The sequence below is a fragment of the Athene noctua genome, chromosome 13 (genome assembly GCF_965140245.1).
Source record: "Athene noctua chromosome 13, bAthNoc1.hap1.1, whole genome shotgun sequence".
Lineage (NCBI taxonomy): Eukaryota > Metazoa > Chordata > Aves > Strigiformes > Strigidae > Athene > Athene noctua.
Genome location: NC_134049.1, coordinates 16,794,288 through 16,820,941, shown reverse-complemented (window position 1 = coordinate 16,820,941; position 26,654 = coordinate 16,794,288). Strand labels below are relative to the sequence as shown.

Here is a 26,654-nt window from a genome sequence, read left to right as displayed (position 1 = left end):
ATAAGTGAGACCTTGATCTCTTGGAGGAAGCACAGCTACCCTTCTCTTAGAGTTATAATGCAGCCTTTCTTTGCCTGTGAGAAATCTTTAACATACAGCTGTATACAGCTGTCTTTTTACAGCCGAGATCTGCCGTGGTGCCCACAAGGCGTCTGAAACTGCTTGGGAGTGCTATGCTGTAGCAATTGCCCGGTGAACATACAGGAAAAAGCTAGTTTTCTGCAGCAGATCATTTGTTTAGAGCCTGTTGCTATAAGGGGGCTTGGGAATGGAGTGTTTTCTTGGTGCAATGAATAGCACAGTCAACACATCATCTTTTACTGGTGCGGCTGGGTTCAAGTGTAATCGAGCCCAAAACGTTGCCAAGAAAAAACAACCTGTTTTGCTGTGCATTAAAGCAAATCAGTTCACCTGGTTGGGACAGTTCCAGCACAAGAATAATAGTTTAGGGTGGGTTTTTCTTTAAAAGCATAAAACTAAATGTTGCAATGAACTGTTGCCAGTGTCTATCTGGTTCTAAGGTTTACAGCTCATGCTGGACACTTTATTGCACTGTTCAATAAAAATGCCCTGAGGGATCTTAGGTCCAGTACACTTAATATAAAGCAGAAACAGAGAGCCAAATCCAATTTTTTCCTCAGATGCTGACTGAAAAGTTATCAAGGAAAGATCCTCCTCATATATGCCTGCCTGTGGCTTGCTCTTCACAGTGTCAGTGTACTGCTGTTACTGGCTCGGTTTCAAATCTCAGACTTTTGGGCAAATACTGTCGGGAATCACGCCTTATCTTCTAGTTGTCTTTTTGCTAGAAGCGGACGGGCTTTCATCCGGCCAGGGAGTAGGAAGGTGGCAGTTCTCCCTCTCGTGTTTTCTTGTAGCGTCCGAGGGCAGCAGTAAGGGCCGTGCCGGTGCCCTCGCCACAAGCAGCGTGGGGCCGCGGAGGAGCTCCGGGCGAGGCGGAGATGCTGTGCTGTAGGTGCTAGAAACGCGCGGAACGGCTCCGCGGGTGGGGGCCGTCCCCTGCCGCCCGGGGCAGCCGGCACCTGTCCGGCCGGGCGGGCTTTGCTCCCCTCACACCCTGCGAATGCCGGTAGTACCGGGGCGGAGCGGGGGACGGGACGGACGGACGGGGACACGCAGGGGTGGGCGCGCCCTCCCCGCCGCGCCGCTGGAAGGTGCGGGCCCCCTGCGCCTGCCCCGGCCGCCTTCAGGCGGCCCTCCCAGCACCGGGGGGCGGGCCCGGGCAAGCCCCGGCCGGCTCCGCGGTGCGGGGCGGCCGCCAGGTGGCGGCAGCGCGGCCGCGCGCGGCGCCGTTGCGGTGGCGCGGGCGGCGGGCGGGAGCGGGGGCAGAGGCTGTCCCGGGGTCCCGCCGTCCCTCAGCCCCGGAGCCGCCGGCAGCAGCCTCGGGTCCCGCGGGGCGCCCTGCAGCCGCGCTCCCGCGTTCCCGGCGGAGGGGGCGCCGCCTCCGATGCGCCGCGGGCCGCGCGGGTGTCCGCCCTCCCGCCCCCGCCGCGCGCACAGCGCCTCGTCGTGCGGCCGCCGGACGGGACGTGCGCCGCGAGGCACGCCGGCGCGGAGCGCAGCGGAACGGCGCGGAGCGGCGCGCGGAGGCGAGGCCCGGCCCGGCCGCCCCCCCCCGCGGCGGCAGCGCCCCGAGGAGGGAGCCCCGCGCCAGGTGGGCGGCGGGCGGGCGGGCGGGGTCGGCGCCTTTGCCGGGGGCGGCGGGGCCAGGGCGGCGGGGCCGTGCGGGCAGTGCCCCGGGGCGGCGGGGAGAGGGCACGGCCGGAGCTGCGGGGCCGCGGGGAGGGCGGCTCTGGCCGGCGCTGGCGCTCCAAGCCGTGGCCCGCCGAGCCTTCGCTCTCTCGTGGCCGTGGGGGGGCTTCAGGTCTGCGCCGCGAGTCTCCTGCGCCTCGTGCGTTCGCCCGGCTCTGGCGGTGTAAGTGGCCATTTCGGAGCCGCTTCCCTTGCGCGCTCGGTTTCCAGGGGCCGCATCCAGAGGGTGTGTAAGGAGCCGCTTCGTTTTGCCTCGGTGTCCCACCAGAAGCGGTAACGGCACGTAGCCTGAGCGGAATCCAGCAGTTTGTATGGGAGAGTAGAAGACGGGAATAGCTTTCCTCACGGAGAACGCGTGTCGCAATTGTTCTTGTTTTGGGCCAGATCTTTCGGTCTCTCTGAGCGCAGTGTGCAGTGTGTGAACGGGGTTTGGCGTCCGGCGTTTCTCTTCGTGCTCTCCTGCTGCTGCCTTTGTTACGCTCTCTCCTGCGCCGAAACTCCAGCGGCACTTGAGGTGTTCGTGCCGGTTGTCAGGCTGCAGGGGCATTCGCCCTAGCAGAGGGGAATCTCAGAATACCTTTTCTCCCCCAGCTATAGCTTTACTTCTTTTCAGCTGTCGGTGTGCCCACACTTGTGTGTTTAATAGCCCTTGAGACCCTTGACAGTAATTCGTTCAAATGGTTTTTTGGTCCTAGAAGTATGAACGGTTTAGAAAACCTGGCAACAGTGAGTTCCATCGGTTACTGTGTGCAAAAAGTTCCTTTTGCTTCTTTTAAACCTGCTTCCTGATACTGTTCAGTCCTTATAAAATGAATTATACTTGTCTACTCACTGTCTTTGTGCTATTTCAGGACTGTCTGTTATCTGTCCACCTCAGCTATCCATTATTTCAAGGTAAAGAGTTCTTAGCTTTTTAGTCACTTCTTGTATGGGAGTTTTTCCATATCTCTTGCCAGCGTCATCACCCTTTCCTGTATTTTTTCATTTTTTAATGTTTTTTGATCAAGGGATCAGCAAAGCTAAGAGTTATATTCAATATTTCAGTACAATGTGGGTTATGTAGCAGTATGATGATGTCTGCTAGCAGAGATGACCGATTTAAGTCAGTGCATCAATGATGTGAATAGCCAACAAAAGTAATAGAAATATTTGTAACTCACTGTGTGGTCACCTGTTGATGAATCAGTGTGGTTCATTTTTTTTAACCGGAAACCACTGTGTTAAGTAACTAGTTGTTAGTAGCTCAATACAAGGGTATAATGCCATGGATGAAATAGTTGCCTTTAATATGGGCCTTTAATACTCTGTCTGTCTGATGTGCATGTTTCTTGTGTCTTCTGTTATAAGAGCAGGAACTGAAAATAGCCCAAATTTGTCTGAATTTAGTGCTGTGTATAGAACTGCCAATGCAGTCTCACCAACTTGATCTATCAAGCTGTAGTCTGCCAACTCAGACTTCTTTCTCATGTAAAATTCGTAGTAATCTACTGGCTGAGGTGATTTCCACCCATTCAGTATCATCAGGTGTTTAAAATGAAACTTGATACTGCTGAAATTCATTGGACAGCTGTAATTCTTGATGCTTTCTTCTCCTTCACCTCTCTCCCCAGGAATCTCGTTAAGTAGACTAGGAGAGACTCCTTTCAAGGAGAAAAGTGATGTAAAATAAGAATTTTTATCAAGGTTAGACATAAGAGGTCAGCTGGTTTGGGTTATCATGTAGAGGTCTTCAGAATGAGTGTGGGTAGGAAACATGGACTATTTGTCATAATTGTGCCCTGGACAAATCTTGTCGGGTTTTATTTAGGATCAGGGCTAATCCCAGGTCTTGCTGATGGTGACTCTAATCTGAAACAGCTCCAGTGGAATTGAAGGAACAAATTCTGATTCCTGACTCTTAACAAGCAGTTGGAGGTGCCACATGGTGCAAGATTTCTGTCTTTTCGCACTTCATACAACAGGTTCATTCAGAGTTCCAGCAGATTTAATTGCAAAAAATTAATTAGTTTGCAGATAGGCAGTGACAAGTTTTATGATTGCAATATAAAACCTTTGCCTTTGCTACAGAACAAACTGAATAACTGTGCTAGGCAAACATGCATTACGCAAAGCCTGAAAGCAAATCAAAGATGAACAGAATCTTCTTGAAGATTTAGATTGGCCTGAGTGCGTGATTCTGTGCAGATAATGATGGCAGAAAAGCTGGTTTTCCACATAGTAGTCTCACTTCCTTGTGATGTGACATCAGATGTATGATATTCAGACCACTCACAGTGGCAGTTGTACTGAAATGAAGATGCTTAGGAGTGATCCTTTCTTTGGATTTTTTTGCTTTAAAACTCAGGTTTGTCATCTACAGTTAAATGCGGTCAGTGTAGAGACTTCTATGGGCTTTGAGTTGGAGAAAATTAAGGTTTGATGGTTAGAGCACTTAAACCAGGAAACTCCAAAGTCAGTCATGCATAAGCAATTTTAACTGTGTCCCCCGTAGGGTTGTATTATCATAACAAGCTTCAGTTTTAGAAGGCTGCTATTTTTTGGCAAGTAGGAAAAAAGTAAGAGCAGAAAACTTACTGTATCAGACTAACTTAAATAATTTGGACCTTGATAGTATCGCTTCTACCACTGTAGACAGGCAAAGCATTTTGTAGCTTTTAATTGTGAAATGCTTCTGATGGTCATAGTGTTAGCTGCAGAATGTATTCTGTGGAAAGTCTTGTTCCCTTAAGTAGGCACAGATACAGTTCAGTAATTAGTTCTTTTATTTTCAGAAAGCAGTTTAACTTGGTACGAATGCAGTTTGGAGGATGAATCAGGTAATTGTAAAGCTAATTCTGTTAAGAATATATGTGGCTTAAATATGTGATCAGCGATTGAATTGTAAATCTATAGTAGGTTAAGTAAGAGTAGATTACTGTGTGTTTTGCATTTAAATATCTTCTCTTGCATTCAGGATATACATTACACTAAACAATTCTGCTTATGTATATTAGATTTTTAGGGAGAATGCATGACCTAGTAGTTCATTTAGAAGATTAATTAGGGAGGTGTTAAGCAGATATAAATAAAAAACTGATGAACAGAGTGATTTGATGAGCACTGAATTTGGCATCGTATCTTACTCTGTATAAAGGGAGCAGAGCTGAAACTGTGTGCTACAGTGTTGCCTGATTATTTTTTTTTGTTTTGTTCTTTGTGTTAGCTGGCAATAACAGGTGCAAGTTCTGTAATTTAAAACAACTCTGTTATCTTCTCCTGGAATATTCTGTCCCACCCTTTTTTCTCTTGGGGACTTGTGAGTGTCATGTCACACATCAAAGTTGTGTAGCTTCTCCCTGCAGGGTTATGGCATTCCCAGAGATGGGTCAGTGTTCATAATTTTGGTTGCAGTTCGACAATCAGGACTTGTCGACACCATCTAGAGACATCCGTTACATATTTTTAAAATGGTGGTGCCAAGCGTTAAATGTGGGGCTTCTTGGCAGGAACTGTTCTTGCACTAGAAATATTTCAGTGTTGATATGATCTCAGTATGATCCTTGTGAGAGAAAGTAGCCTTATCTGTTGGTTAGGTGATATATGTGCAAGTTGCTGGAATGTGGGCTTCTGTTTCTAACGCTACCGTTGACCTGCTGTGTGCTGCCGATCAAGTCTTATTGCTCAGTTTCCTTCGTCTCTGAACAGGTATGATAATTACAGGATATTGGCCAACTGTTAAATTTCCTGAAGACACTTTACATGCAAAGTGCTTTATGCTTAAAAAAAAAAAAAAAAGGCACTGGAATAAATATATCTATTGTATATGAACAAAAACAAATTATGTAGCATGTGCCTCATAGGTTTATTACTGTGTTTCTTGAAGTCACATCTTAAGGACTTGCTTGTTGGCTATTTCACATCAGTCCTGTGCTGCTGCTTCTTGGCATCCCACTTCAGTATTTATTTTGGTCCTGGTTTTGGAATTTCCCTTCACAGGAAGATTCCATACTCCTTATATGGAAAAATTTATTTGAAAAAATTACTTTTTTTCTATCATTTCTGTAGACTCTTTTCTTTAAAGCTCTGATCTAAGGGCCAATAAAGTCAAGGAAAAGGTTATCAGTAACTTCAGTGGCTTTTGGATCAAGGCATTCCCATGTGCTGTGCTCTTGTCATTAGAAAGAATGACCACTGGTTTCAGCTATGAAATCTTAGTGGCATTTTAAACCATCATTTCAGTATTTCTTTAAAGCATATCTGTTGATATGCTTGCATTCACGTGTAAGGAGCTACTTCCGTGTATCTCCTGGTTTTACAAGCAGGCAGTGCTTTTTATTTCCCCAATGGGACTAGTGCTGTGTCTGAACTGTGGTAAAAGCTCATTCTCTGCTCGTAGAATGACTTGATGGAACACATGAATGCAACTGTTCTCAGGCATTGGCTCATATTCCTCATTTGCATTAATCAGTTGGTGTTAAACATGAAAATTTTTAAGTGTTGATAAGACTGCAGTCTTGGAGTTTAGCCCTGGCTAAAGTGTGGAGCCCTCCTTTCCTCAAACGTTTTTCCATATCATCACTTCAGTACAACTGTCTGTGAAAGAGAAATCAAAATGAAATTCTGTTTCACCAGGAACAGGGAATGCCCTACAACATAAGAATTGCAAATTTTGATGAATACCGAATCAAATCGACAAGTTATAATGTATTTATAAAAGGAGCAGGGAGGGAGGCTTTATCAGCAGAAATACATTTAACGTCTTCATCTGATTTGTGGAAAGAAATGGCTGAGCTTCAGAGGTCTGGAAATAAATTTTACTGATGAGGTGGTGACATTTAACAGGGTCACAGGAGCTGTATTTGTGGTCCAATGGCAGTTTGTTAGCATGCAGTACTACCTCATGGGAGGTGGGTCTGCTCTAGAATCATTACATTGGCTTACAAATCCTGCAGTGCTAAAATGCATATATCTGAGCATGTTTTTGGGGCCCTTGGAGTTTGCAGTCTTTCCTTTGACAGTACAAGGGCTAGTAAATTGTTCTTTTAACAGGAGGTATTCTTGTCATATAATTGGTTCCTGGAACTGGGACCTTTGGGAGACTCTCTGGGTACCAAAAAAAATTATGTTTAAATTACAAGACTTGGTAGATAAAATTCAACTCTGCAGAGATCCACTTGTTCATAACTGTGATCCTGTATTCCCCTTTCTTTAAGACTGCTATAAACTCACAAGTCATGTATAGCTATATGTGATTAAGTATAGAGAGAAATACAGTTCTTCAGAAAGCTACCTTTTTTTACTTCATTTTTGTTGATCTCACTTTGCTTATTTAATTATGCTTTTTTCCTAACCCCAAACTTCTTAAAATATTACAATAAATAGGATACAATAATACAATAAATACCCCATTTTTGTTAAATTCAAGGCATAACTGTTGTGACAACAGAAGTTTCGACTTCTGAAACTTCTTTATCTGTGTCTGATGGTTGTATTGACCTCATCTTGTATAGGCATAGAGTGTAGCAGAGAAACCTGGTAGTGAGCAGAATCTTTCCAAATTTGTCTCTGTCAATATAGAAGCAGGGCTCATGGGACACCTTGGACCTTGCTCACCCAGGAGGTGGGGCAAGGTCTGTCCTTTGTTACTGCATGGCCTAGTGAGATAAAAGAACAGGAGGAGAAGGCTGCCCAAAGTTAAATGTTTGTTGTGAGCTTAAGGATGCTGTCCATAATGTTGTGTAGAAGTAGGGTGGTTTCCTGCTCATTGCCTTCTATGTGAGTCGTCATACCCAGGTTGGAATGTGTTTTCTCTGCTTTTGTTTTGGGAAGAGGATGGATAAATAAGCCCTTTTTAAAGCCCCTCTTCATGAAAGCTTTTGGATAGGGAGGCTCTATAGAGAGACCTGGCCAGGCTGGAGCGATGGGCTGAGGCCAGCTGGAGGAGTTTCAATAAGGCCAAATGCCGGGGGCTGCCCTTGGGCCACAACAACCCCCAGCAGCGCTACAGGCTTGGGGAGGAGTGGCTGGAGAGCTGCCAGTCAGAGAGGGACCTGGGGGTGTTGATTGACAGCCGGCTGAACGGGAGCCAGCAGTGTGCCCAGGGGGCCAAGAAGGCCAATGGCATCCTGGCTTGTGTCAGCACTAGCGTGGCCAGCAGGGACAGGGAAGGGATCTGAGCCCTGTACTCGGCACTGGTGAGGCCACACCTCGATGAGTGGGTTCAGTTTTGGGCCCCTCACTACAAAAAGGCCATTGAGTGACTCGAGCGTGTCCAGAGAAGGGCAACGGAGCTGGTGCAGGGTCTGGAGCACAGGTCTGCTGGGGAGTGGCTGAGGGAACTGGGGGGGTTTAGTCTGGAGAAGAGGAGGCTGAGGGGAGACCTCCTGGCCCTCTACAGCTCCCTGACAGGAGGGTGCAGAGAGGGGGAATGAGTCTCTTTAACCAAGTAATAAGTGATAGGACAAGAGGGAATGGCCTCAAGTTGCACCAGGGAAGGTTTAGGCTGGATATTAGGAAGCATTTCTTTCCAGAAGGGGGTGTTGGGCGTTGGAATGGGCTGCTCAGGGACGTGGTGGAGTCTCCATCCCTGGAGGTGTTTTAAGAGTTGCATCGACATATGAGTGATATGATGGAGTTGGGAAATGTTAATGTGAGGTTAATGGTTGGACTGGATGATCTTTAAGGTCTTTTCCAACCTTGATGATTCTGTGATTCTGTGAAAGCTACTTCTTGGTAAAAAACATTTGTTGTGCCTGGCCTTGCTGGATCAGCACTTGGATGTGTGTGAGCATGGAATACTACTCCCCCAGGAGAAAAACGTCACTTGGATACTTGAATATGCTATGACAAAAATCTGTAATCCTGAATCAAGTGGATTCCCCTGATACTCCATTTGGATTAGCTGGAGAGAAGTGCATGGAAGGACAAACCTATCTCTAAATGGCAAATTCAGCAAAACTGTTGACAATAATCTGAGTAAATGTTGACTTGGAAAGTTTTCAGATGTCTGGGATTTTTTTCCATGGCGAAGGTGATTGCTGTAGTCCTGGCTTGGTAACATCAGGCTGCTATTAGTTGGCTGTATATTATACTTGTATTTTTGTTTTGTCATTTTTATCTAAAACATGTAGTTTCTACGAAAGTAAAAAGAAGAAATTATTTTGCTTATCAGATTGGCAAAGAGAAGCAAGAGCCTGTCCAGTCCCGCCCTGCATAATTACAATAAAATGGCATCCCATGACACAAGCTGCCTAAAAGAATGATAAATTATATGGAATGGATGCAATTACTTAATCTGTCAGCAATGAAAGCTCTGTCTCATTTTCCTGTAGTTCCGTGGAGCTACATTCACTGGGGAAGTGAGTGTGGAACAGGGGGCAAACCTCTTGTAGATCTTCAGGGTCTGTATGTGGAATTCAAGAACAGCATAAGAATTTAAAAGAATAGAGTGTGTTAACCATTAACTGTTAGTATTGTTCAGCTTTGATGGCCCAGGAAATACTGTTCGTGTGTTGAAACATAGGGGTTAAGGCAGGATGTCAGTTTTGATTTTTTTTTTTTTTTTGGTAGTGATAAGCAGCCATTAAAAATATAATTTCCTATGTTCCCTTACTTCTTCAGACATTTCTTGTTAATACATATTGCACATCAAAAAGACTGTTCTCCTTCCTTTCTTTTTCCTTGGTCACAGTCAGTGATTTTCTCATGATGGCATTAAGGAGTTTGGAGTACTTTTGTTGCTTCTCATAGGAATGTTTACAATTTTGCAGGATCAGGTTCTGATTTATTGCTTGGGCACTGACAAAGTTGTCATAAAGCTGTCCCTTCTGCCTGTGTTTGTTGCTGGCCAAATTCATCACACCAGGGCTAAATGAAGGGTGATGGTGTGTGAGCATGTTTAAAATTTAATAATAATTAATATTTATTTTAAAAAAGAAAAAAAATCCCTATGCAGTTGGGAATTATGAGAGCATGAAAGGACTAAAATGTCTTTTCTGTTTTCGTACTGTTAGAATTGGACAGAAACCGATCTGAGATCTTTTGAACCATGCTGCTTGTGATTAAATTGTGATTGTTTCTACTGCTTTGAAATTGAAGAGGAGGTGAAACTGTTTCCAAATGTATCTTGCTGGCAATTGCTGATTCAGAAAGGTAGGGCTTGTTTGTTACTGCTTCTTGTTTTGCTGTTTTCCTAAAGTTATGTTAAAAGGGCTCTTCAAAACTGTGGGCTTTTCAAAATTCCTGTTTACTCAGACCATACAGATTTTGTGCTTAACCAGGAAACACAGTGTCAAGCAGGGCCCAAAGTGATAACATTCGAGTTGCATTCCTTTCAGCAAGTCTTCACCTAACAGTGAGTACTCGAGTAGAAGATTGCGAGTCACTGTAGAAACCCCTGCTTTTCTGACTTAAAGCAGTATGCACAACAGCAGTAGACTCCAGTTTAAAAAAGCCAAACCCAAACATACAAAAGTTGGTCACGATTATCAGTGGTGATCTTTAAATGTTTCACTCTCTGCCTGTGGCATAGGGACTATTTAAAGCAGCAGCTGAAGTCTACGGTGTTGGAGGAGCTACTCAAGTTTTCTTTGCCAGCACTTTGTAATTGGCTGGTCTTGTGTCTTGCAAATTCAAGAAGTCTGTCATTCACATATTAAGTCCCCATTTTTCAGTTTGTAGATGCGTGGATATTTTGCCTGAAGCATTAAGTGATGTCAGGTGAAGGTCAGTGCACTGTAATAACCTGCCCTCAACCACAAATAAGTTCAGGCTCTACTACCAAGAGATGACCTTTGATTTCTTTTTACCTGATGCAATAAGGACTCTATTCAGAATTCTTTGCTCTTGCTTTACTTAGGCAAAATCCCAGCCACTTGAACAGGTTTGCTTGAGCAAGAATGGTTACAAAAGTTCCCTAAGCATGGTGTGATGATGGCAGACGTTTCAGCATTGTAGATTAGTTTGATAAACTGAATTAGATTCAGCATTTATTGTGGTCAGAAAAGAGCAGTGAAAGGTGAGGGTGGATTTTGTTGTGACTTGCATGGCTGCCAACTCTGAAACTACTACTACTAAGTACTGTTTCTAAGCTACATCTGATCAACAGAGATCAAAAATGCTTCTGTGTTATAACATTTGTTATACATAGGCAGAAAACAATACTTTAATCTGAAGTAATTATTGATTTTAGATACAGCCCGGTGGCTGTATATGCTGTCAGTGGGTAGACTTCTATTGTGGTAGTCATGCTTTCCTGCTCTTGGTATCCTTCTAATCCAGGTACACCATTGAGCTGTGAGATGCAGGGTCCCTTAAAACTAAGTGTAATAATTTTGCCCAAACTGCTGTGTTGCAAGATGGGATTGTGACTAGGCTAGTTTATCCAGAATTAAAGGAGTGTATGGCTAGAGTGGGAAGGCAGGATACAGTCACCTTTTTTACTGTGCTGTGACTAACTGTAGTACTGGTTTCCACTGTGTGGTTGAAAAGGGGATTTCCATTAACCTGCCTTTTTTGCAAGCCCATGCAGGAGTTGTAAAGAAGTATGGTATTTTTTTACTGGTTTTTTTCTCTTCACCCCTTCTGGCTTTTGCAGATAGGAGAGCGGGTACTCGTATGCATCAGCTCCAGTGAATGACTTTGCAAGTAGCAAATCAATTTGATTATTTCAAAGTCAGATTATACAGTCAAGTCTTAGACCTCCTGTCAGGCAAACCTCTCCTGAAAGCAGTAGCAGATTTACTTATAGGCCGAGAAGAACTCAAGAATAGAACCTGACCTGGAAAGGATGACTGGAAGCCAAAATGGAATACAGTCTTCCTGAATCAATAGTTTAGTTTTTTGCATAACGCTGTTAGCAAGGGTGATGCGGGTGGTTGGTGATTCTGTGAAGTTAGTATCTTTTATCTGTCAACCATAAACTCATTCTTCACAGGCCACTGGATGGCATCTGCCAAACAATATATTTCCTAATAGGGAGATTTTAATCTGCAGTGAGTGAAACATTTCAACTTTGCTGCTCCAGACTGATAGCCTGAGGTTCCTTGAATGTGTGATTATCTTCATGTTTTTGTGTCAAGGACTGATATCTCCTGTAGGAGTGTAACAGTTTATGCAGTTTACATTAAATGGACTGAAATACTGTCATCTAGACCACCAGAGCATATGAAGCATAGCAGCAAGACAAGATTTGTAGGATGTCTAAAATCCCTTTCAAACTGACAGGATAAGAATAAACAGCTCCCACACCCCATTCTTAAAGAATCTTGTAGTTCAGTTTTGAAATGCAGGGGCCTGAAGTCTTTACCACATGGAGATGTGACTGATAACAAGCGTTAGGATGTTTCTGGAAGTCTGAACCGAACCTGAACTGAAAAGGACCTCAGGAAAATTCAGTGGCTTCAGTCTCAAGGGGTAGAACTGAGAACAAATTGTTTCTGGATTTCTGAACATATCAAAGTTATGTTTCTTCGCTAATCATACTGAGTTTTCTTAAAAAGACACAATGATATTGTTGTTTGTCATACTTACTAATTAAAGCTGGGTAACTTAGCATTTTCATTTTTATCCCCATTAACATCTTCTTCCCATAAAGAAGACATACAGAGGTACCCTTTTAAATGGTAAAGGCTTACCAGCACAATTGGCATCTTGTTTGCCTATCCAGTTTTGTAACCGTGAACTTCTTGTAAAATTCTGTATATATGAAGCCCAGAGGAAGAGGATATTCAGTGTCTATGTTGTGCTGGAGCCCTCATCTACTTTTACTACATTTACTCATCTGCTTTTACTGTGCATGAAAGCTAAACAGAACTCTATGAAACAGTCCTTCAGTGTGTTCTCTGAGCTATACCTGTATGTATTTGCATGCGGAATTTAATATTTGCAAAAGATTTACAAGATGACTTATTGTCATTCTTGCAGTTGGCTGTCAGAGATCCATTGATAGTTTATTGTTTCATGGTGGGTTTAAATTCCTTGGTATTCTGTTTCAAAATTATGAAAGAAATACTTAATTTCATAGTGCTCTTTTAAGACCTTTCATTAGACCTATTATTCTTCATTATGTAGGAACATAAAAGAAAATAAATATTCAAATTCCATTGTTGCTTTGCCATACTAGTATGTGGGGAGCCTCACATCAGAGAGAATTTTAATGAGAAATAAGCTAGTATCTCATCTTTTCTTTTATAACAAAGTAGTTTAAACAATATTTTATAACTAGTTAATTTCAAGGTGTTTCAGGAGTGTAGAGTCTGAAATCTGTAATGGAAGATGCCAAAGCTACATGGTGAGCAGTGTTTCTGGACACAATCTAGCAGTTGTTTTCTGTAGTGCCTCTGAAAAATAAAGAACCCAAGTCTTGCTATTAGGTACATGAAGTTTCCTTCAGACCAGACCTGAGCAGTTGAGGTATTATGTTTTACTCAGCAAAGGCATGTTTAGGATTTACCTGAATGCCATAGTATCACAGCACTATTTGTTTTGGACATAGGTCACTTATTTTTCAGTGGTCCCCACAACATATCCCCATGTGGGTTCCTGAGAAGCTTCTACATCCTTGCATCTGTTGAAACCCTATCTTGCTTTCGTATACTGCACGTATTTAGAAGGTGTTTAGTGCCCAAATTCTCCCAAATGTTAGAGGACACTCTATTATTTGAATCTTTGAGCTTTTAAGAAGATGATGCACCTCTGCCCCCTCCGTGCCCCAATACAGCACAGTGGCTTAAAGTCATTCTTTCATGGCAACTGGGTTCCAGCAATAGTGTTACCTGAGCAGTGCTGTCACTTTAAGTGATGCTCAGTTCAGGTGGCAATGGCATGAAGGAAAAAAGAAATCTCTTCTTTTTGCCAAAACAAAGCAGTTGGGTTTGCTGACTGCAGGAGAGGACTGAAAGGAAAAGGACTTTAATCATATTTAGTATTTGTTATGAAAGCCCTGGTCACTTTTTGGGGATATTGGTTAGTACAAAATGTACGTCAGTAGATGGTTGCTGTTGTTTTTTCATCCAGTTACGGCAGTATTGAAATGTGTGTTAAAACACTTGTCCTTGAAACTTGCGTGGAAAAGGATGTGATGTTATTTTGAGATGCATGCCAGCATCAATCTCCACAAGAGAGAGTACAGGAAGCTCAGCGCTGCGTTGTCACAGCGGTATAGTCGTTGGACTACCAAGACCTTCTTCCTTTGCTATCAGGATGCATGGGAGAGAGGTACTTGTGTGGCTGTGACCTGGCATATCCATTTATAAAAGTTTTTTCTTTGTAAGTAGATGGGCTAATAAACTGACACTGAATTGCCTTGCTTTTACCTGTACTAACAAATCAGTTTGGTTTTTTTTTTTTTTTTTTAATCGTTCTTCTGTGTCAAGGTTCCATTCAAGTCTTGAGGCAATGCCAGCCTTTCGTTAGAATGCTTAACCCAAACCAGAGAAATATGTAACAGGCAGAGAAATCTCTGCAGTTCCCTGGGAATAATTTTTATCCCATTTATAGTTCTGTATGTAAAGGATAATGCTGCAGAAGCCCTTGGAGTCACTGTAGCCGAAGTGTGGAATTGAGCCTCAAGGATCTTAATGGTAATTTCAATGGATGTCTGTGTTGTATTTATAGAGATACACGTTTCAGTTAGTGTCTGTTCCAGTACGTAGGGTTTTACTTTAGAAAATTATGCATCTCTGGCAATAGTGGATATGAATAGCTACACAGAAGAGAAATATTTAGTCAGTCTTGACAAGACTGTATTCCCTCTGGTAACATGGATCATCTGTAGTGATCTCTTACAAGGACTAAGAAGGCTTCTATTAGAGGTAGGCTAACAAGTTTGTAGAGTGGTTTGGTTTGACGTTTGGAGTGTCCTTTTACAGATACAGCCTGATTACTTGTCTGCTCTGAAACAATGTATGAGTATTCCCAGAAAGCATTGGTATTTGAAGGTATTACTTATTCAGGGAGATGTTTCCTCCACTGTTACTCCAAAGAAAGTATTTTGCTTCTGAATAAGGAAGCAAAGATTTCAAGTCCCCATGTATACTTTCCTCCCTGTTGTATTTTAACACTGGTACCCTGGGCACCTCAGAAATCTTACAAGCAGAACAGAAGGAACTTTGTGAAAGGTAATACTTTGAGATTGCATATGTTCAGGTAGTACCTTGACAGGGTCACCAATTTTTTTTTTTTTTTGTGAGGACAGTAGTATATTTAAGCATTCATCTACTATTTATTTTCTTCCTTAGAAAATAACAGCTGTGAAGTTAAGGATTTTTATATTGTTAGAGATGTTTCTGTGACTTCACAGAGCATTGCTGGCTCTTTATAGTATTGTTAGTGTGAATCAGCCCTAATTTAGAGAATGGGCAGTTTTGCATCAGGTTTTTGAATTGTGTTGGAGCCATGCAGAGAGTTTGTTGTGGTTGGCTAATGATACACACATCTAATTACCAGTAAATGAAATACTTAATTTGAATGGTACCTTGTCACCAGCAACACTTGATCTTCACCTGTGTATGTTGTTGAATCTTGCCTAGTATTCAGGCCAAAAAAATTCTTCTGTGAAGCACAGCCTCCTATGTTTTGTTCCTTTTTTTATATGTGGAGAATATTGATGCTTGGGCATGTATTTACAATGTTTATTAAACAGTGTGAAAGTTAATTCTCATGGTTTAAAGAAATGGAAATAAAAGATGTGTTCTGCAGAGAGACATTCTCATTAAAGAGACGGCTGAAAAACGATGTTTCCTATTTGCAAAAGGAAGGTATCTTCTAACTGCACAATAATTACGTAATAGATGTGATTTTTACTTGATGAGGGGTGTCTCCCAGCTATGTTACTAAAAAATAGCTGATTATACTGCTCAAATATGTTGTGTGTTACTTTCCTTGTACATATGCCTTCAATTAGCTTTGCTGAAATATTTGTTTTCTATGACCTTTTCAAATAGGATGTGTTATAACTCCTTGAGTGAGGCTGGTGGGTTCTTGGTTTTCATGCAAAAGACGATAGGTCCTCAGAACATTCATCTGCCTCTTGATGTAAACTCCAAGTAAATGCATTTACAAGCCTATGTTTTGCAGAAACTCACACTAAGGCTAAGGTAGGTTGAAAGAAGCTTTTCTTTGATTTCAGAGACATATGTCATATTCTTCATTAAGAAAGTCATAAAAGGAGAGTAAGAAAAGCTCATTTGCTTTGACTTATTTACAGGTAAAGAAATTAGTATGGCTAAAAGAGGCTCTAATAAAATTACTGGTATTCCTAGTTGCTCTGAAATGCAGTTACATGCTTTGCAATATTGGTATTGTTAAGACTTTTACTAAATAAATAGATTTGGAGACTGACATTTTGTATGTTCTACTTATCTCAGTTAAATATTTCTAGCCAGGGCATTTGGACTACCAATCCCAGCAGACAGTTTTACCTGAGTCTCCACAACATGGAGGGGATCTCAAAACAGTATATGAACCGAATCTAAACCATCACTCTAATTACTTATGCTTGGTAGAAAAGTATCTAGAACAGTAACTTGTTGAAAAGAAATTCGTCCTCTTACTGATTATTTTGTAGGCAAGGCTGTAGTTGTTTAGTCATAGCAGAGTTCACACAAGTCTGTTTCTCTTGCTTGTTGTAACAATGAAGGATTCATCTATATTTGGAATCGGTGCTTCTGGAGATGTTAGGTATTTCCCCTTGACTTTTTAGGCTGTTAACTATTCCTTTTTTGGTATCTTTCAATATCAATAATCAGATTATTGTTGATTAGGATTATGGAAAGGTTAAGAAAGATTGTTTTATGAAGAGGGTCTTCAACAAGTAATCTCCCCCTCTTACATGTGCAGTCCCTTCTACATCTTTGGTTTGCAATGCTCAGGTTGTAGCAAAGCTCTTTAAAAGGAGAGCAAAATCTCTTCAAATATGTGGAATGTGTTTTGTTAGAACAGGTGATGGTTTCTAATATGTAGAGCTTAAGTAGCTATAAGGTGCTATAAGTAGCACCTTTCATAGTTTTCAAATGCTGAAACTGCCAGACCTTCTAGTTCTCTGGGCTGATTAAGTGTGGAGCAGTCTGCATGATTATTGTGGATCTGTGAACAAAGCCACGTGGATCTGCGCCACTTTGCATGACACAAGTAGAATATACTAGTTGAAAATTGAGTAAGTACTTTCAGATGGGAACAGAGTTGCTCAGGTCCTTACATACTCATCTTATGTAAGGTCTATCCAGTTTGTTCTGCACTAGTGATACAGAACAGCTATGGCAGGAGTTGGAATTCCTCAAATCGGTGAACGGTGACAAGCTGGTATCAAGATTTCTACAGTAGCCTCTAGAGAGAGAAAGGAAGGTTAAGAAAAAGCTACCTTAGCTTTGTTAGTTATGTGCTGGACTTCTTTTTATATACCAATGGATTCATGAGTGCATATTTTGTATTCATCCCGTAAGCAATAATACCAATTAACTTGTATAACATAGAATACTAAATACATGCTCCAACCAGTTGGTCTGTCCTCTGTTTATTGGAGGTGTTTTCTAGTTTCCTTTCACTCTGCCTACAAAGGCTTTTATAGAGTTGAGGGATTTTTTCAGTGAAATATAGTATCTGGCTTTACCTTTACTACTTCACAGAAAACTGGAAAATGTAACCCTGATTTTAGATTGTCCTTAGAAAATAACACAATAGAGTCAGGGAAAGGTCAATGACCTGATGATAGGTACATCATTTGGATCTTAATAACATTTTCTAAACTGGCTGCTATAGAAGACAACGTAGATTCTAGAACTGAAAGATGCATTTTGGGCAGTGATTTCTTGGCAAAACATTGTTCAGTTAGAAATGAGGTTGTCTATCTACAGTATCATCATAAGAAATAATTCTTCTAAAAATTGTAGTTACTGAGCACAGTTTTAAAAATAATCCCAAGGATTAGGCCAAAATCTAGAGGAAAAATTAAAGAAACAAATCCTACTAGTCACATGACTGCAGCTCACAACCTATAAACTTTCTTGCTTTTCCCCTTTACTTACAAGATGTCACAACCCTTGTTACATCTTTAGTTAAATTATATGTACTTCAACAAAGACTGAAGAAAAATTGTTTGAATGGTGGCACCCTCCAGCATAACAGTGTTTTTACAAACCAAAATTTGCATATAGTAAATTAGTATTTTGGTATGGTTGCTGTTAGATTTCACCAACTTTGAGTTAGTCTCCTAGATTTTCAGAGGACATTTAAATGTTATAGAATTGAATGCCAAATAATTAGGTGCATGTTTTCCGCTGAATTCCAAAGAAACGATCTGAAATTGTTCTTTAAGAAGTGAAGTGTTTGCTGAATTAAGAAACAGCTCTAGAAATGGGACCAAAATTTCAAACTACTCCGGGATGGACCTCAACCTCAAAATTATTGCTTTATTTAGGGTCTTTGGTGTTTCTGTAGAAGCACAACTTTATAGAACCGTTGGCACTTTCACCTAGATTAGTCTGTATGGCAGTGGATAAGGTCCTGCCCCGAGGCACCAAGGAGTGCCTCTCCACTTTGTGCAGAGGCTCTTGAGTCAGGGCTGCCTATCACAGGGGCATGAGTCACCAACCTGTTATGCAAAAGCAGATGATTCTAGAGGCTATGTTTAAAAGACAGTGGTACCTGTGAATGTAAGAGGCTAGATCATGCCTCTGTGCATGTTGTTGTTTGTAGAGTATACTTACTGGACTGTGGGTTTTTTCTGTGAGATTTTAGGCAGAGAAATGAAAACTTCTGGATCTTGATCAAGCTTAGATTGGAGACAGGCGCTGAGCTTTCTTGGACTGCAGTAGTTCTGGACACACCCAGAAGGAGAACTTTATAAAGTTTTCAAAGCATTTAAAGTAAAACAGGGAGGCACCTTCAGGGTTAGGTGGAGTAACTTGCAATTTTTATTTTAATGAAAATGTTTGCTTCATGTAAGCATCAGAACTTTTAATCAGATCTAATACTAGATTTCTCTGTTATGCAGCTTCTGGAGACGAGTGTATGTTTTAATGTGGTTAATGAGTATTTGAAGAGATTAAAACTCTGGTGGCAGTTGTCAACAGCTGCAGTCCAAGATGTTGGATGTATGCATGAATTATGTAACTAGATCAACCTGCTGCACTGTGAGGTGCTTTGTCAAAGTCTTGTGAATGTAGTGAATTTAGGATGCAATCCAAAGGACTTGCATTGAACATCATTTAATAGGTGTGAACAACTAAACTAATATGTACACTATACCAATGTGCAAGGCAACAGATGCAAGGGCAATCTTAAAGGGTATAATATATTTTTCTTTAAGTATTTCTAGATTTATTTTTTCCTAAATAATACAAAAAGAGAGCTTTGTACATCAGTGAAAACATGACTTCAGAATGATGGTCAAGTTTCACAGCTACTTTAAGTTGCCATTGTCAGTAGCTGGCAAGATACGTAGTCTAACCAGAAAGATAAATATTGAAGGAAATTTAAGTTGGCTTGCTATATATTTAAGTTAACAAGATACAATAGGCTGAAAGCTCAAAGCAATTCTGAACTTAGTTGAATTAGCATACGTTTGTACGTGATGTATCTAACGTGCTTGTTGTGAGTAAAAATAGAGGGTCTTGGATTGTTTCAGTTGGTACTGTGCATGTGTTAAATTTCTGTTAAAGTTAGTACACAGATGCATAGGGATATATGTGAGTCAAAAGGCCTTATAAGAAGTACAGGTTGATGCTAAAATGACACGAATTAATGGAAGTGTAATACCTTCCACTCACAATACACAAAGGGTACACATGAAAAATTGCATGTGAGTGGTCCCGTAATATTTAAGAGGTTAGGATAACTAATTCATTGGCTTTCTGCAAATTTTCAAACCACTTTGTAGGAAGACATTTCTTTAAGTTAATTAGCTAAGGAGGAGATCTCACTGTTGACTTCCCAGTAAACTTTCTTCCTCTTAACTTTCTGTAGAGTGTCCGTGGTGTCTGTCCTTTAATTCTGTGTATTGCATCACTTAACTCTTTGAGAAATCTTATTGTGTCCATTTCAGCAAATTTCTGGGATTGCCTGTGAGCCTAATAGATTTTTTTTTTTCTAAGTCACCACCATTATCCATCTCTGCCCCTTCTTGAAGTGTCCATTACAAATTAGAATTTTTGTTTTCTGATTTCACTTAGACATTCATCTAAGCCCTGCTTACAAAGGGCTGCAATGTCTAACTTCAAGTGGGTTGCTAAGCTGAGATGAGTAAGGAGACTCTGAAGGTAATGGTGAGAATGAGTGTCAGAGTAAATTTCAGTTAATATAAATAAAAAAAGGATGGTTATGATTATTAGCTCATAACTTGGTAGTATAACTGCTGAGACTGGCAGCAGCAGTTTGAGGGTGTTAGGATCACTCGCAGTGTGAAAGTGGAGGAGCCTTTAATCAGGGTCTTTTTATCCAGTCTCATTTTCTGTGACCTGATGCACATTTTATTATATGCAGTGAAACACCTCTCCCTTTGATTGTCATGCCATGGTGGTTCTGGAGAAGAGGTTGGAATGGGCTGCCCAGGGAGGTGGTGGAGTCCCCATTCCTGGAGGTGTTTAAGAGTAGAGTTGACATAGCGCTGAGGGATCTGGTGTAGTTGGGAACTGTCAGTGCTAGGTTAATGGTTGGACTGGATGATCTTCAGGGTCCTTTCCAAGCTAGTTGATTTTGTGATTCTGTGAATTCTGTTTCATCCTGTGAGATGGGTGTGTTGGTCGCTTTTTTTTGTTCGTTTGGGGTTTTTCTGGTGTGTGTGTGTGTTTTTCTCCCTACCCAGTTTCACAGATTTTGTTTTCAACCCACTTGGAGGTGAAATGGGCAAGATTGCTGAAATGTTAAATATTTTAATGCAGTAGAGAAAGTCTTGCGAACTTGAAGTACAGAAGTGTGGGTTGTTCCAGCTGAGCTACTAACATCTATTCTGCTGTAAGTAGGGTTACTAGAAAGTCTTTTGCTAGATGGGTCTATAGTGCTTTTAAGGCCCCTTGTGGGAAGGTAGTTTGACTTTCACATTTGCAAGACTTATTGTGGTGACTAGCACATAGTACACCTCATCAGGCTTTTGAAAGTTTCCATGCCAAAATTCATGTTATTTAATCCTAGTGTTAACTGTCTAGACATTTCAGGTATTCATTTTGCCCTGGATCTTCTAGAGGGAAAATAATTGCACATTTGCCCATTTTCATATCAAAACCACTGCTGCAAAAATGACATTTCTTTCAATAGGTTGTAAGCACCTAAGCACTTAAATAATTTTGAAAACAAGCTCTTAAGTCACTTAGATACTTAACAGTTTTTACACTATGTGCTACAAATGGTAGTTCAAAAGAGATGCATCTATGTGTTGCAGTAAGAAGTATTTTGAAAAAGGCTGTTGAAAGTTAAGTTTGTAATGCAACCTGCCATTGACAGTGAAGATACAGATGAACTGAAAAAATTGAAAACATATGCATGGACTTGAAGCACTCTTTTTAAGAACAATATCCAGAAACACCAGAGGATACTCCCTTGCTTCTTTGCAAAACTAGATCTATAACAGTATCTTTTCTGCTTTTCAAATGAGGTGTAGTTTACAAAGTGGATTAGGGGAGTGCACATTTCTTTTTCTATGAGTTTGTATCCTGTAACAATGTTCTGCTGAGATTGTGTCCCTCCATACAAGGATGTTGGATAAAAAGATTATTGTGGAGTGGAAAAAAACAGAACGTTAAGAACTTGAAACCGTGTTGGTTACAATCCATGTTACATACATATCCTCCATTTTCAATCAATGATATAAAAGACTATTGCCTCAATATGGCTGGTAATTAAGAGTCAGGTTGCAGGAAATGAGACCTTTGTTTCCTTCACAATTCAAAATGTCTGTTAGTAAATAGTATCCTAGGGGATCTGTCTAAATGCTTTGTGTTAGTGCTGTATATGTGAACTTGCCTAACATTTAAAGTAAGATAGCTTTTTCTGAAACTGTACTAAAAGCTTAGATGATGTAAAGGGTTGCAGGAGATCTAGACTAAAAATCTGTTTTCAGAAGTGCTGCCCATCCTTTAAAAACAATTTGTGGTGCGTGGACCCTGGCTAGATGCCAGGTGCCCACCAAAGCTGCTCAGTCACTCTCCTCCCCAGCTGGACAGGGGAAAGAAAATGTAACAAAAGGCTTATGGGTCAAGATAAGGACAGGGAGATCACTCACCAAGTATCATCACAGGCAAACCAGACTCAACTTGGGAAAGAATTACTTTATTACCAATCAAATCAGAGTAGGATAATGAGAAATAGAACCAAATATTAAAAATCACCTTCTCCCCACCCCTTCCTTATTCACGGGCTCAAATTTACACCTGATTTTCTCTTTCTGCTCCTGCTCAGCAGTACAGGGGGACGGGGAATGGGGGTTTCAGTCAGTTCATTACAGTTGTTTCTGTTGTTCCTTCCTCCTCCGAGGGAGGACTCCTCACACTCTTCCCCTGCGCCAGCATGGGATCCCTGCCACGGCAGACTTGACATGACATGAACTTCTCCAACGTGAGTCCTTCCCACAGGCAGTTCTTCACGAGCTGCTCCAGCGTGGGTCCCTCCCACAGGGTGCAGTCCCTCAGGCACAGACTGCGCCAGCGTGGGTCCCCCACGGGGTCACAAGTCCTGCCACCAAACCTGCCTCAGCGTGGGCTCAATCCACGGGGCCACAGGTCCTGCCAGGAGCCTGCTCCAGCGTGGGCTTCCCATGGGGTCACAGCTCCTTCGGGCACCCCCCTGCTCCGGCGTGGGGTCCCCCACGGGCTGCGGGTGGGTATCGGCTCCATCCTTCACCTCCGTGGGCGCAGGGCACAGCTGCCTCCCCACGGGCAGCACCACGGGCTGCGGGGGAATCTCTGCTCCGGCGCCTGCAGCACCTCCTCCCCTCCTTCTTCTCGGACCTCGGTGTCTGCAGAGTTGTTCCTCTCACGCGTTCTCACTCCTCTCTCCTGGCTGTTGTTGTGCAGCAGCTTTTTCCCCATCTTAAACACGTTCTCCCCGAGGCACTACCACCGTCACTGGTGGGCTCGGCCTTGGCCAGCCGTGGCTCTGACTTGGAGCCGCCTGGCGTTGGCTCTGTCGGACATGGGGGAGGCTTCTGGCAGCTTCTCACAGAAGCCACCCCTGTAGCCCCTCACCACCAAAACCTTGCCACACAAACCCAATACACAACTGTGCAACATTAAGCAGTGAAATTGGTGAATAAGTCTGAGAAAGCCTCTTAGATCTACTGCAAAAAGGAAGGATGAAGTTTAGCTGAGCCCTAGTGCTTTCTTCCTCATGACTAATTCAAACCTGTTACGTGCAGAACTTTTGTCATGATACTTTTCCAAGTACTCCAAATTTAATGCCTTCCATTTAAAAAACTAAATGATCAAACAATAAAAAGAGGATTTTTTTTTTAAAAAGTTGTTAAGTATTTTGTGATTTTCTAAAACAAATTTGTTATTCTTTGATTTTTATTTGGGGAAGAGGGAATATTTATCTTGGCCAGTTACCTGCAAACAATCCACATTTTCTAGCAGCGTGATCTGTGCTTTATTTAACTGCACGTTAGTATAGTTTGTGTTGTCCATTTCTAGGCAGGCAGATTTTAATTATCTGGCTGCCTGACAGAAATTGAGAGCTCTTTATCTATGAACAGCAATGTTCTCTTGTTTCTGTTCACTCCACTGCATTTCAACATGCAACCACTTGTAAATGGCAGGATACAGACAGTGGTTGACCAAGTTCTGAAATGTATGGATTTAGGTTCAGTCCTAATAGTGATTTATTTCCCCTTATTCTCCCTCCTCCCACCCACCTCACCCCCTCCCCTGCCCCCTTCGATTTATATTGTATTTCCTTACTGCAAGGAACTTTTTTCTGTCTGAAAATTCCAGTGCAGCATTTTAGCTGTCTGATATATGATTAAAAATTTACCAGAATAAGAGCTCCTCAGGTGTCTGAATGTTTGAGAGTATTTCTAAACAAAGGAGAGAGTACCTAGGTAATAACCCTCTCAAGGGCTGGTAGAGCTTCTATGCATTTGCAGTTGTCATGATGTAATGGTAGTACTTGGAAATAAGGATCAGTTGAATTTGTATTCAGAATGCTGTTTAACCCCAGATTTTCTCCATGACTGTGGGCAAGGCATTTAACTTCATTGTGTCTGGGTTTCCAATCTATAATAGAGAGGGAACAACACTGCTCCTGTCTTCTGCAGGCTGTATGAGCACTCGCAACAGAATCATCCTTGCATTGCTCACAAAATGGAGAGTGTATTAATAATATTACTGTACAATAGAAATTGGTAACTCAGTTTCAGTTCTATGAATTCTATTAACACAAGACTTTAAATAAAGCTGTTTGCTTTATTGTCATACAAGTGACATACCAGGAATGAGAGATAAAAAGGCAAATAAGTTTAATATCAGGTTTGCATCCTTGGAAATCAAATGAAGATTTTGCATCCCATGGCCTTTCAACAAAGCACTTTGGCACTGTTGAAATTCCGTTGCAAAAAATGGGGTGTGTCCAGTCTATTCATGTAATATGAACTGGATTTCCAGTTTGAATTTCTGTAAAGTCTCAAGAATTGAGGTAGAGATGACTAATGCAGGTCTATATCCAATTTCATAGACATCCTGGAAAATACTGAATAGGCAGTGTTAAATGTTTTTCTCTTTTCTTTCTGTAGGATTTGTGTGTGATCAGCATTGTGCTGTACCACAGTGAAGAGGTATTTTTCAGTTCAAGACACCTTACATTAAAGGATCATGGTAGACAGTTTAATAGTTTCTTTGAGGTAAGTGATGCAATAAAGCATTTAAAATCTTATTAATATGCTCTTAACACACTGTAGTAAATACCAGTTTGGTTGTCTCTTGCTTTGGTGTTAAAATTGTTTGTATCATAGGAGAATAAATAAACATCTTGTGTAAAGACCAAATAATCAAGTACATGCATACCAGATAGAGCATTCATTGGTGACAGTAAAAAAAGAAAGTTCTCAGTGTTTGTTTACACTTAGAGCACCACTGTGGTGGCATATATTATTGACCAGTTCCTTTTTTTTTTTTTTTTTTTTTTTTTTGATGAGTCTGTACAACTAGTCACTGGGCTTAGATTATTGATTTACATGTTTTAGTACCCATGCTTCAATTCCTTCAGGGATTTATATTATGCATTCCTGAAACAGTCTGCCAGTGGGCAAACACAGGAAAGACCTTTCAAACAGCTTTCCTGACAAACAAAACATACAACTGTTTCTAAGCTGGTCTGTCCAGTTTTGTAGTTGGGCAAGCAGATTCAGAGAAAACAGGCAGCTGTGATGCTACAAAAACAACAGTTGACCTCCTGCAAGGAACGACGTCTGCATATTCTGTCACTGATATTGAGATACTGTCTTCTTGTGAATTTCAGATGTCAGCCTTTGAATTGCAGTTCTGGCACCCTCGTAGTATACCAGGGCAGATTCCACATCAAAATGGATCTGTCAGATATTATTGACACTGTCTGTGTTATCTTTCCTGTTGAAACTTCTCCCTGCATAGCTCCTCCCAGACTTTCCCAGATTTAGGCTGTTCCACTGGCTTCCATTTGGGAGGAAGTCGGCAATATGAGACAAGAGCCATCACTTGGCTAAAATACTTTCACTCCTATCTGGACAATCCACAGTTGGCCACAAGAGCCCTTCATAAAATATAACTACTAAGGGACAGCAATCATGCAAGAAAGTGATTTTGGTACCCTGCAGCTTCACTCATGGAGAGCTGGTTAAACAATCATCAATCAGCTGCAATTGGTACCTGACCTGTTCATGTATACTTGAAAAGTTTTGTTTTATTTTGAGGAGCACTTGTTCTTTTTGGCTTTTCCGCACAGTAAGAATACCTGAAACAAACCCACTGAAATTGGAGAAGCCTATTTTTGTAGCTTGGGAGGCCTAACATTAGTCAAGCATGACAAATAAAAAAGCCTAGTCCAGAGAAGTTAGCCAAAGCAAGCTACTGAGGGAAATAACATTAAGAAAAATAAGATTGCCGCATGCTGATTTGAAGCTGGAGGCTTACCTCAGGATAGCTTAAGTATTCCTGACAGATTTCATTTGTGTTTGAAGTAGTAGGCTGATACCATTGTTTGAGACATCAGGTTGCAGATAATGAACTTAAAAACTATCTTCATTGTCCTTACACACTTACATACAGATGGTGATTACAGTGCAGCCTCATTAAAGAATGATCAGGAAAAGCTTGGCACAGAGTCGGCATGCATAGACTAAAAGTTTGCATTTTAGAACTGAAAACTTTAATCTGCTAAGTAATTTGCTTTGAAGATTACTGTTCTCACTCAGTTCAGAACTCCCAACCTTGTGCATGATTTCTGAGGAATTTACACATGGAAATCTGTAGTCCTTCAGACTGATCAGAAAAATCCTGTCCTGTTGAGGATGAAAGCATTCATTTCCCTATGCAAAGTTTGAACTTTCTTTCACATGCACTGAGGGATTATAGGGAGCAGAAGCCATAAGGGAGCAGGGAGAGAGTAGGAAGGTTCTGAAAAGGAAGTGAAATATGATTTGCAGAGGATGTAGGCTGGGCCTCTCAGACTGTGCTCTGCCTACTTAGAAGTTTGTCATGTTTTGATTGGGAATAGTTAGGAGATCACTTGAGCCCTTGAAAAAGGGATATGCAGGTCAGCTAAAGACAGACTTGCTACTGTCATTTTGCAGTCTGGGGGTCTGAGTTCTGTTTCTATTTCTACATTTGATTTCAAGTGAGATTGGCAAATCATTTTCTTCATTCATGCCTTTGGCTTTCATCCACTACTGTGTTATTTGGCCTTGCTCTGAACTGCACATTTTGACTTACTGTGGTTTCTTTATA

The 26,654-nt window shown here is 41.6% G+C and overlaps 1 protein-coding gene across 1 annotated transcript in view; it reads left to right on the top strand.

Moving 5' to 3' along the window:
* Positions 1–1,541: 1,541 nt before the first annotated feature.
* Positions 1,542–26,654, top strand: part of THSD4 (thrombospondin type 1 domain containing 4) — a 329,112-nt gene continuing 303,999 nt past the window's right edge. The window contains exons 1-2 of the mRNA XM_074917120.1: positions 1,542–1,675; positions 24,467–24,574. Of these exons, the coding sequence (XP_074773221.1) occupies positions 24,546–24,574 (29 nt within the window). The 5' untranslated portion in view covers positions 1,542–1,675; positions 24,467–24,545. The remainder of the gene's footprint in view (positions 1,676–24,466; positions 24,575–26,654) is intronic.